Source organism: Convolutriloba macropyga, chromosome 8, assembly GCF_964194025.1.
Source record: "Convolutriloba macropyga chromosome 8, txConMacr16.3, whole genome shotgun sequence".
In the NCBI taxonomy this organism is placed as follows: Eukaryota; Metazoa; Xenacoelomorpha; order Acoela; family Convolutidae; genus Convolutriloba; species Convolutriloba macropyga.
The window spans coordinates 9,540,916-9,553,893 of NC_134475.1; the positions used below are offsets into that span (position 1 = coordinate 9,540,916).

General features: G+C 35.5%; 1 protein-coding gene across 1 annotated transcript; it reads left to right on the plus strand.

Annotated features, from left to right (window-relative positions):
- Nucleotides 1-108: 108 nt before the first annotated feature.
- On the plus strand, nucleotides 109-1,121 carry LOC142343912 (4-galactosyl-N-acetylglucosaminide 3-alpha-L-fucosyltransferase 9-like). The gene has a single exon (XM_075395302.1). The coding sequence runs from the start codon at nucleotides 146-148 to the stop codon at nucleotides 953-955; it is 810 nt and encodes a 269-aa protein (XP_075251417.1). The 5' UTR covers nucleotides 109-145; the 3' UTR covers nucleotides 956-1,121.
- The last annotated feature ends 11,857 nt before the right edge of the window (nucleotides 1,122-12,978 follow it).

Here is a 12,978-nt window from a genome sequence, read left to right on the forward strand (position 1 = left end):
ACGTAAATAAGTAGATAACATTTTATATAACCTTCATGAAATTTTGATGTCTTAATTATAGATAATGGACACATTTTTTGAAGACAGGGGGGTTGAAAGAAACAGTTCCAACAGGGATCCAAAGCAGTTGTGGATAGCGAAAGGAATGGAATCGTCTCGAAGTAAGCTAGACTTCGGACCCAATTCTCCTATGAAATCTTCGTTCAACTTGACAGTCGCTGCTTCGCCAAAAGCCAGCGTTACCGATTCCTACTTCTCAATTGATCCATCAGAACATCCGAAAACGAAATTAGAGATCAACAACGCCTACCACAAACTTGAAAAGTCCAGAACATTTTGCTGGATGGTCTCTCAATGCAATGTGTATAACGACAGATTTACATCAGCGGCCAAAATAATCAACCAACTACCTGATAAAATTCACATGTGGGGTCGTGCAGCCTCGCGTTGCATGCCTCTGGCTAATAAGTCACAAGTTATCGACCACGGACCAACCCAAAAGTTCAGCCAACAAACTGAAGAAGAAATCAGAACGTGCAAATTTTACTTTGCCTTCGAAAACTCAAATTGCAGTGACTATATTACAGAAAAGTTTCCAAACGCGTTGGCTAATTACGCTGTACCGATTGTGAACGGATGGAGAGATAGTTATGTACAGAGGCTGCCTGGATCTTTCATTCACGTAGCCGATTTTGAAGGTCCTGATCGGTTAGCAGAATATCTGAAATTCTTACTGCAAAATGAAACTGCCTATTTAGAATACCATTATTGGAGGACAAAGTATGACGTCATACGAAGCAGCAATGCCTTACCAATGCGTGACAGACTACCTTGTAGAATTTGTGACAAAGTGTACCAAATAAAAACAGCCAATGAGAAGCAAATGACTGTTTCGCACAGAATTCCAGACCTCGGCAAAACTTTTTTACAACTCCAAAATTGCGCTCCACTATGAAACAATCAACAAGCATTTTTAAAGGCAGCTGATTAACCATGCATTAGTCTATGTAAAAGTTTTTGGTTTAAAAGGTGAAATAATGCACACTGTCGGAATAAGTTTAAATTCATCGTGCCAACGATAGGACGAGAGAACGTTTGTCGTAAAGTTAAAGGCAAAAGGAAACTGCATCAGAATGAGAAATCTGGCAACAAATTTCGGCAGTTGTTACCCGGGCCGAGGATTTTCCCCAAAAATAACGGGGAAGAGAGTGTAAAGAGTGTATAAATAATAAAATTACCCCCTATTTCTCCGCTTAATTAAGGGTGAAAGAGTGTAATTATAAGAGTGTAATTTTAAAAAATAAAGGTGGAAAAAGGTAATGAGAATTGATCCCCCCATCTTCCCCCTGTTGAACACGTTACTTTAATTGTCTGCATTAACCATTGCGCCAACTGACACTATGCTCAGATGTTTCAATTTGGTTATATTAGTAATCGTGTAAGAGTGTAATTTTTATTAGTTCACCCTAAATTACACTCTTTGCAAAGAGTGTAAAAAGAGTGGAGAAAAGAGTGTAAATACAGTGTAATTTTTAAAAATTACACTCTTACCCTCTTTTCCCCTATAAATAGGAGTGGAATACGCATTACACCCTAATCCCCGCTAATTAGGGGTGGATTAGGGGTGAAACCTCGGCCCGGGTAGTCTAAGATCGGCCATCAAAACATTATTTATGAAAATATTAAGCCTAATAAAAGCGTAATCGATTTAGTTTATTAGTAGACTCAACGAAAATTATGTTAAATGAACTTTGTCCGACCTTTGTACACATATTAGAAGACATGGCAATTAGCCGACAGATTTCAACAAGACGACGTGAAAAAGACCGAAATCAAAAATGTGTAATTTAAATAGTGTTATTAGAAGCGTCGCCTTAATTATGTTCGGCCGTAATAATTTGTTCGGTTGTGGTAGATTCATATCAAGTCGTCCCACGGGCCGCTGAGGCGTGGCCAAATTAGCCAGCAGTAATAGCCACTTAATGTTTGTTGTAAACCTAAAGGACGCTACTTTTACCGCTTAATGCGCGGGTAATTATCGTGAATTGTGGTTTTCGAGTAGTTATATTTTCTCAAGTGTCGGCTAAAAAGTCTGTCGGCTAATTTGTATGTCGGCCAATTGACCGGTCACAATCTAAGCATTTCCCGCTAGATAAATTTTTGAATAGCGCATTGCTCATTTAATTTCTCACTGCTCTTTTAATTACTCGGCAACAGTTTATTATTTCTGATTGTCTAAAAGCTCCATTAAAATTCAAACTAAAATAAATACAATAACGTTTTTACGTGTCTGTCATTTCATTTGTATGCAATTGAGTGATTAATGGGGGAGGGGTTAACTTTTACAAATATAAATTTGCTCGGAGACGATTTTTTGAAGTATAATAAATTGAATTTCGAGAGAAAACTTCGGAAAGATTCCTTCAGGCTCGTTCTGGTACAGTTTTTGCTCTTATGATTATTATCATTAAAAGATACATGAAGATATAAGAGATCTTTTCAACAATTGCCCCCCCCCCTTTGGTACCTAGTAGAGAATCGCCACCCCTTTTGTGCCATAATTTACCACAATATTAATTGGCCTACAGTTTAGATAGCCGAATATCAGTTTAAGCGCAATTGCGGACCGCTGTTCATGGCCATGCCTCTCATGCGCCGTGGGATGTAATCCGGAAATCGCGGGTCGGTTATCGCGGCGAAGCGTACCAAGCGACCGGCCAGTCGGAAATTCTTTTCGCTTTGTATTCCAATTCGGCTAATTGTCCTAGCATGGCGCAATTTATTCTATCCAGTTTAACACAGTATGAGCATACACGGAAAGTTTAGTCGTCTCTGATTGGTTAATAAATCGCTCGCTTAAATTCTATTCAAGAATAGGCCCCCTTTTGCAAAAGGGGGGCAATTGTTGAAAAGATCCGATTTAAGTAGTAGCGTCATTGGGTTACGCAGATAACACAAAAATTGCAGCAGAGTTGGAAAAAAAACGAACTTCAAATTGACATTAGATGGACGAAATGAACTCTCCTTTAGTTCAGTATCACCAAATTCAAGTGGGTTCATTTTAATCTTCGAAAAATCACAACAAGCTTGCTTGGATCTTTTCAACAATTGCCCCCCTTTTGCAAAAGGGGTGGCTATTCTTGAATAGAATTTAAGCGAGCGATTTATTAACCAATCAGAGACGACTAATAACTTTCCGTGTATGCGTATACTGTGTTAAAATGGGTAGATAAAATGCGTCATGCTAGGGCAGTTAGCCGAATTGGAATACAAAGCAAAAAGAAATTTGACTGGCGGGTCGGTGGGCGCGCTTTGCGCGCGTCGCGGCTTCGCCGCGATAACCGACCCGCGATTTCCGGATTACATCCCACAGCGCATGAGAGGCATGGCCGTGAACAGCGGTCCCCAATTGCGTTTCAACTGATATTAGGCTATCTAAACTGTAGGCCAATTAATATTGTGGTAAAGTATGGCACAAAAGGGGTGGAGATTCTCTACTAGGTACCAAAGGGGGGGCAGTTGTTGAAAAGATCCGCTTGCTTTACCAGACAACAAAACCGTAGGTTGTAAAATGAAAATTAAAGCCCTCGAAGTTCATTTTTTAAACCATCTGTCCTGGGACTGCCATTTAAATTCTGCTATCAACAAAAGATGTCAAAAATGGCGAACCTGGAGATAAAAGTTCCTTTCTGTACTTTACAAAAAGTGCACATTAAAGTTTTTAAAACCTACGTAACATCTGCGTGGTTTTATGGATCAAGCATCTAGACTAAAAGCAAGACAAAAAACTTGAAAATTGAAAATCATTTTACGAACGGAGATAAATATTACATGTTTGCAAACACAAACTGCTTTAAACTTCATTCCAACTATCCTACGCAGATCTCATACATATAAAAAAAATAATCGATGGTGATATACAAATAAAAGACAGGGAGTGTTGGGAAATTTAAGGAAGCGTTTCACTAGAAGTTACGCAAAACAATTTTTCGGCCGAAAAGGTACCAGTCATACGCAAAGTGAAAATAATTTAAGCACTCTTGTCAATTTTAACAACTCGGTACGAAAAAAGTCAGAATTATTAATTACGCTCTTTTCAATTGCTCACGTAAAGAAGCAATTTTTGTAAACGTGTGTGTCTTTTTTGTACAAAATTTTCGCTTGACCGTTTTGATTTTTCAAGTGACATCTACGCCCTTGTCGTTTTGAGTTTCACATGATCTAAAACTCTCTCTCAATCACAATTTCAAGCAGCTGATCTCAATTAGCGGTAATTTAATACTAAAAGACAAATGCGAAGTGCGCCCACACTGGTGCCATTTCTCATTCAATATCTTAACAGTGGTAAATTTTAACCTCTAATGTGGTTATTTGAAGCCCACTATTGAACTGTTTAGTTGCATTTAGCCTTCCCCGACTGAACCAGGATGCAACTGATTAGAACTCCCACTAGTCGATCGAGAGCAATTCTTCCGACGTTTAGTAGGTTATGTTTTTTCCTGCGTCCAAAATCCTGCATTCAAACGGAATTTTTTAGTGTTTTTAAAGAATGATTAGTTTTGAAGTTGTAAATTTTATCTATTTTCGTTAACGCTAAAATAGTAGTTCAAATCATAAATTTGACTTATGAAATGAACATGAGAGCAAAAAATAATTTCTTCATGACAAAACTAAACTTGCAAAACCCCACAAGAGTGTTCCTTAGGGTTAAGTCAAGCTCAGAATTACCCTAGAAATTCAAAAACATCGAAAATCGAAAAATCCAGAATAAGAAAGTTTTAAAAGAAATCGCTAACAGATGTAAATGTGAATTTGTATATAGGCTAATTATTGTATAAATCGAAATTTTTGATTTAATTTTTAAGATAGTTCCTAGAATTATTTAAGTTGTGCTCTCAGACTAGTGTACACATATTCTTTCTATCCCTTAACAATTTGTGAATCAGTTTTAACTGACGAAGAACGTACTGTTCAATTTTTTTTCAATTGTCAGAATTAATTTTAATTTGACAAATTAGTTTCTTTTGAATCATTTAATTTTTCAATTTTGAGGAGCGCAGAGCCTAGAGGAAAACAGAGCCTAGAGAAGCGCTAAATTCAAAATTCTTCACAGTGTTTTATTGCTTTAGATGTATTCAGTGTTTTAGCGTTTTAGCAAGGATGATTTCTATAGATTTAGCGAGATGGTGCGGATTTTGAGCTTCTTTGATTCATGTGCTTACGGCTGCTGTACACGTGCCTCATGTATAATTTGAAAGAATCAAAATGTTACAAATTCTATTTTGATTACTTTAAAAATCTACAGTTTCGAGCTCCTAAACATGAAGTTTTTTCTGAACAAGCGATGCACAGTTTTTCATTGAGAATCTTGAAACAAGAAACAAACCATGCGAAAAAAGGCCGTAAAGTTCTCAAGGAAAGATTTGAAACAGATAAGAGCAAGTTTAGGGAGAAGGTGAGACAAGAATTGATGCTATCTTTTATTAGCATTCTTAGGCGCAATATAAGGAATCACTGCGTAATGGTTCAAAATAGGCTGAATGGCAAACTTGACAAACTGTCAAAGAGACAGGATGGACCGCTGCTAAATTGCTCCCACAGCAATGCTGTGAAAACGGATGGTGGTGAACTTCAAAAGTTTGTACTTGACATCTTATCTTTGGGACCTAAAGACCCTATGAGAGGCAAATTTAACGAGGTGCACTTCCTCGCAGACATTTTCAAGCTTTTACGTGAATAACGCGAGAATAACACGTGACTGAGATGCTTTGGGGCGTCCGCAAAATAGTACGCAAAAAATGTACGCGAAATCTCGGTGGACAACAAATGCACGATTACCTTAAAGCCAAAGATTTGCTTGCGGTATCGTTTTCGGAAGGCTGCGGTTTTTTTGTGATGAAGAGGTCAACGTACAGAGAAAAACTTGAAGAAGGGCTTAACTCGGATCAGTTACAAAATACAATGAAACAAAAGATTGTGATCAAATCCGAAAAACAGATAGACAACAGCCTGTAACAATTGATGATGAAGGGGAAAATTATTGACCAAATTTATCACAGAGTCAGATCAGCTGGTTCAGAACCAGCGTGGCGTTATGGCCTACCAAAATTACACGAAAAAGACGGAATTCTCCGACTTGTTCTTTTGATACCTGGAGATATGAAATTTTGAACAAATTTTTGGCACCGTTTTCCGAGAAACTAATTGTCGCAAACACTAAAAAAAACACGCAACATGCATGAAAAGCTTTAGAGTCTCTCTCTCTCTCTCTCTCTCTCTTCATCATAACGCGCAGATAGTATCTCTTGACATAAAAAGATTGCACCAATCTGCCAGTTGGAGACATTTTAGGAATTGAAATCAGAGAACTGTACTCAAGCATCCTAGCCCAAGAGATCCATTGAGGCTCGCGCTGAAAAATGTTCATTTTGAATGCAACGGGTTTTGGTACGCACAATCAGATGGTGTAGCGGTGGGTGTATCACTGGCCGTTATACTAGCAAACGCTTGAATGAAATCGATCTAGGCGTCACTGCAAAAACTAAAGCTTAGTGAGAATGTCTCAAACTTTGATCAAAAAGAAGAATTGCAAAGACTGCAACCAGAGACTGACTTTCCGAGGAAAAAGTATTACAATGTAAGTAATGCAAAAACCCGTTTCAAGCAAAATGCCAAAAAGTAACAAATGAGAAATACGCCAACATGCAGGATACTGTTTGGTTTTGTACGTGTTGCAGCAATCAACAGATAGAGGGGCAGTTTGAAGGGAAAATTTGTTCAAAATGTATTGGATGACATTATCTGCACATTTCGTGGTTACCCGGACGGGTACTTGAAATATGCAAACTGGATGTGGATTTGGCAACTTTTGATATCAATTTAAATGTTAGCAATGAAAATAAACTTGCCTGTCATTGGTTTCAAGAACCAACTGACCCTCGAATAATATTGAATTTTTGCAGCTTTGCACTGCTTCAGCGTGGAAAAAATGTGATTCAAAGGACAGTTTGCGGTATTTTTACCGCAAAAATTTATTGGTTTGCCTTGAATCAAGCGCTTGAACAGAACAATTCATGCTTGACCAAAAATCAGCATCCAGATGAATGGATCTTCCAGAATAGTCAATCAGAACTTAGAAAAAATAATAATTGGCAAAAAAGCTCAATGGGAAACAACACCGATATGGCATCAAAAAACCAGACTGGATCTCATGATAAATCAAAAAATTTTCTAGATTACAATGGCAACCACTTACAAAATCTTGCAAAAAATTGAGGAAACTACGTGACTTGCAAGTGGTATTCATAAGGCAAAACTAAGATCATGCCTTACCACCCCAAAATCATCTTTCGATGGAAACCTGAAATCGTACGTCACAATGAGATGAAATGTAATGAATGCGGGTCCATCTGTTTTGGCCAGACAAGCCGCCATGTTACCACTAGGATATCGGAACATCAAAAGAAGGATTAACAGGTGAGTCAACATCTTGTTGAATGGGGTGGCTCCACGAATGACATTTAATGGAAAAATCTGGATGTCTGTCGCACAGTAGAGGAGCTCATGACCATCAAAGCAACAAACATCAGCAAGTTAAAGCCTGGATTAAGCACACGCTTTGATTATAGAGGGCGGCAACTCAAACCAAAATGTTATTTGATGTCATAATTTTGACTTGGGAAATGAAAAGAAAATGGCAAAAGTAAATTGTGCATGACAAAACGAACTTTTGCAAACCCCCCACAAGAAGGATACTTAGGGTAGGGCAAACTCGGAATTAAACTAGAAATACAAAAATAATGCCAAAATTGAAAAAACTGGAATAGGAACGTTTTTAAAGAAATTGATAAGAGATGTAAATATAAAATTGTATATAGGCTGAATATTGTAATTATGGAAAATTTTCTAATAAAATGCTAGGTTTTATGCCTAGAGTTGTTTAATATGTGATGTTTGAAAAATGTAAATACGTATTCTTTTTATCTTTTAGCAATTTGTGAAAGAGTATTAACCTGACGATTAACGCTAATTTCGAAACCAGTTGAACGTTTGTTTTAAATGTTAGAAATAAATTTAACTTGATAAATTAGTTTCATCTGCATTTATCTTTTTTGATAGTCACTTTTCAAAAATTCATGAGTTGAAACTTAATCATTGAAAATTAAACTCAATGCCCCATTTAGAAAATTACCAAGTTAGTAGAAATCAAGCATGGTTTAATTCATTATTAATTTTTTACTCTTTTTAATATTTCACAAATTGAAATTTGCCATAAGGATTATTTATCATTAACAGCTTCCATTTCTAATGATTTATCCATTTGGAGAATAACTTTGTAAATTGAGATAATAGTATACGTTTCTTTTCTCTCTTCAGTTTGTCTGCCTGTTCAAAACCTCCAATTTTTTTTATCAGATTGTAGAATAAACTGTACAAAAACATATGTAAGGGTATCGTACATTCAAACGTTGGCGAACGTCCAACGAGGCAAATTTCTATATTTGTGCGTGTAATTAGCTCAAAATTGTTGCTTGATTTTTTTTATTAGGTACTTGTGAGATCTAACACAGAAACAACTGTTCTTGTGAACATTGGTAGGGGTAATTGCAAGACCGTTAATTGTTTTCCTTATTCACAATAATTGTCGAGAGGGACGTTTCTGAAAAAATTACCAATTAGGCTTTCGTGCTTCTCGGTAACTAGATACTGTATCCGTGGAAAAGACGTACTGTTTGAAGCAACTTGAGCTAAATCTGCTACCTACTGGTAGTTTACACGCTTCCATATCTAATCTTAAAACATGTGTTCACAAATAAATGACATGATCAGTTATATATGTTCGAATTCTTGGATATTGGCTGCGTAATGATGATTTATATCTTCCCAATTCGAAGGGCTAACTCTAAAATTGCTTAAAAAATAAAAATTGGAGTAATTGACTATATGAAAAATGGGCTTTTAAGCGTTGAATGCGGTGAAAGCGGTGAAAACAAACGTTCCTCGCTAAAAATTGCACATCTTGCGTCAATTCACTGGTAAAAATTGTTTCAAAATTTTGGCGGTAACCATTTCTAAGATTTGGTGTTCAAAGAGTTGTTTTTTACCGCATGCAACTGATTGAGGTGCAATACTTTTCTTTCACCGCTTAGACCGTGAAAATAAAATTTTCACCACTGTAATTTACCAATCTTACACAAATTCACCGCTTAAAACCACAAAATCTTACAAAAAATTCAATTTTTCACCGGACTCATTGCTAAGAAATGCGGAAGTTTTTTTCACCGCTACTCAGTTCCTACATTTTTTTGGACCAAACGTCGACCCGTATTACTTGTGAACGATACATCCATTTGCATGGACGAACACATTCGTTTCCTCAGTTTGCGCAAGCTTGTAAGTTGAATTTTAACCACCTAATTTCTACTAAGTTAGTTAATTGTTTTTGGACTGTTTTTCCTCTTAATCAACTTTAAACGAATAGTTTTCTAAAGTTTAATAAAGATGGTTGACTGAAAAAATCCTTAAGAATAATTAAACCATCAAGCAAACAAGCAAAAAACCTCCTGCCAGGTAACCGATCTTACAAGATTGTTTTAAAAGGATGCTTGCAACTCTTTCAGCGAAGCGTGATATAGGCGTTCTCATTTCCGGAAAAATTAGCAAATTCCCAAACGAATCTAAACAAACGCGGCACTTATATTTTAATACCAACAAAATACGGATCATTTTCGCTAGCGCCCCTCCCCCCCATTAGACAACCCCATTTGAATATGTTTAAACATTATGTATGCATTTGAGTTATTACGTATGAATGCATGTGAATAGGAATTTAAAAAATAGTATTAGAGCGGAGGTTTGAAAATAACGTGTATACCCAGGTTGAGGTCGCGCTCGAAATCGCCTCTGATCAGACCGTCCCAGACAAGTGGGACCTCTGATCAGACCGTCCCCGACCGAAGTGGTGACCTCTGATCAGACGAGTGTGCGCTCGAAGATCATTGTGCGCTCGAAGTGCGCTCGAAGCCGCCTCTGATCAGACGAGTTCCAGACCGAAGTGACCCCTGATCAGACAAGTTCCAGACCATTGCCCAGACGAGTTCCAGACCATTGTCCAGACTAAAGTGCGCTCGAAATATTGTCCCAGACCATATGCATGGATGATCTCTGCAGACCTTCAAAAACAAAAGTATTGCACAAAGTTGACAATAAATAAAACAATAAAATAAATCAATGAAAAAAATAAGTTTTCTTACCAATAAACGAGTCCGTATATAACCCAGGTTAAAGTACCGAAGAGAGTATGTCCATACTGAAGATGAACAAAGTGCCTGGAATGCTAAATTTTGGGTTAGTGGATTCTTAGAATAGACAGGGATGCTCGGTCATATACGCTCCTACATAATGTTCCGACCCCGCTCATCCACGTTTTTATTTAATCGTCTACCAAATGAGGAAGAGATGGAAAATTTCCAAATTCCACAAAACAATGTGAAAAATAATGCTGGATTAAGTGAACAAGAGTGCTGGACTTCATGGCCGATGAGACTTGCCATTAATGAAAGTAAAAGACATCGCCAACAATAAAACCGTATAACAGAAAACAATAGTTGCGACAAAAAATTTGGTGTCTAATTCAACTCTAATTAACAAAGTGAAAAAGGAATCAGCTAAAACGTGATTTCAACAAATTAACCTGTTTCTCACTAGATAAGATACGAGACCTTTCAGTAATGAGATGCAGTAACAGGTCGACGATGAACAGAAAAGAGGCAAAGATCAAACAAACGTTTTTGTTTTGAAAATAGCAATCCTCCAATTGATTTAAACCTATACATATCAACTCGCCACATTAACAAAATATATGTGGAACCACATAGGAAGTTTTTAAACTTTCATTATATGTCAGATGAATACAAAAAGAACAGCAAAAACAGAAAATCAAAAAACAAATTACTAAGAAAGCTTTATCTTTGTCATTAAAACCCTAGGCTGTTCAAAAAAATTGAACTTCTTAAATAGCGTTTCTTTTTTTCAAAGTTCAATTTATTTCAAAGTTCAATTTCACATGAATTACTTCTTCATCGAAATTCAAAAACAAATCAAAGAATGCTGGAGTCTATAGCAACAAAAACTGGAACAAAAATTGACGGTCTATGGGTCGTCTTAGAGTAAAAAACTGGGAAAACAAGTATAAAACAATAAAAAAAATTTTGTTTTTTTTGCAAAGATTTTTTTCAAGTTTATAGTTTCCTTCTGATCAAGAAGGTTAAAAGGTCCTTTCTCACATTGACTTGTTGTTTTTACTTCATCATTAGAAATGCTCTTGTGAAAAAACTTTTTAAGAAAATCAGCAAATCTTTTTCTGATGATTTTCAATTTTTTTACATCTTGAGTATCATTAGCTCTCCTGGAACAATCGCCACTGGAAACAATTTTCTGAGAAACCACTTCTAGTTGCTTTTTTGGCTCACGGGAAAGAGGTGAAGAATGATTTCACAAATCGAGACGACTATTGGATATTAAAACAAAAGTCTAAGAAAAATCTGCAAATTATCATTTCTGATTTTTGCTTTTTTTTAAAAGAGTGATGTGCCGGATCTTATTCGGTCAACTGAAACCAATTTACATGAACAAAACATTTAAAAAACATTACAGACGTCGTATTTTGATATATAAAATGTCAAAACAGCCCTTGGTACTAAAAAATATACATAAAACAATCATTAAAAAGGATTTGTTCTTCATTATGTTACTGAATCGTCAAGGAGTGAAGATTAAGTTAGCGAGTATAATAAATTATCAACATTTTTAGTAAATGATCCGTAAAAAATGACAGCACTAAAAACAACTTTGTTTAACGGGCGAGTGCTAAAATTAATAAAGAAAGTCTTTTGGTTTTTTACAAATCATGGTTTAATAAAGAAAATCATTAAGAATCTTATATTTGTTTATTCAGGCATTGTTTAGCAAAGTTTTTCAGATAAAATTTAGCATTTTTAATGGCTTTTACAAACCAAAAACGTTTGTAGTTTATTTATTTTTTGAACGGTAATAAGACTCTGTAGTGCTACTAAGACTTACAAATTTTTCGAATTTTTGGTCACTTAATCTTTCTCGTTTAATAACTTTTTAGTTAGGGTGAAATCATTCGGGTGATAAAGTCCATTTTCTAGAAGTTTTGACATTTTTTCTGGTTAAATTTAGATATATGTTAACTTTAGTGTAGTTTGAGTAGAAGAATTACTTTCGACAAAGAATTTTACCTTTTTTTTCGAGAATTTTTCACTAATATTTTTTTGTTTATGCAATATTTTGCAAAGTTTTTATGACTAAAATTTAGCTTATTTAACGTGTCTTAAAATTCAAAAGAAAATCTTCGTAGTTCGTTCAACGTTGGCGCTGTAATAAGCCTCTGTAGTGCTAGTAATAGTTGCAAAATTACGAAAATTTTGGTCATTATTAAGGATTCGTTGTTTAATAACTTTCTAGTACGAACGAATTGAGAAACGTACTATAGCTCATTTTCTTGCATTTTTCACGTTCTTTCCAATTATAAATATATTCTTTCACTTTAATGTAGTTCAAAACAGAAATTTTGTAAAAGAGTAACTTTCGACAAAGAAATTTACCTTTTTTTCAAGAATCATTCACTAATATTTTTTTCTTTAGGCAATATTTTGCAAAGTTTATATGACTAAAATTTAGTTTATTTAACGGGTCGTACAACTCGAAAGAATCTTTGTAGTTCATTGAACGTGGGCGCTGTAATAAAATTCTGTAGTGCTAGTAATAGTTGCAAAATTTACGAAATTTTGGTCATTTTTAAAGTTTCTTTGTTTAATAACTTTTTAGTGCGAACGAATTGAGAAACGTACCGTAGCTCATTTTCTTGCATTTTTAACGCCTCTTTCCGAATATATATATATATATATATATATATATATATATATATATATATATATATATATATATATATAT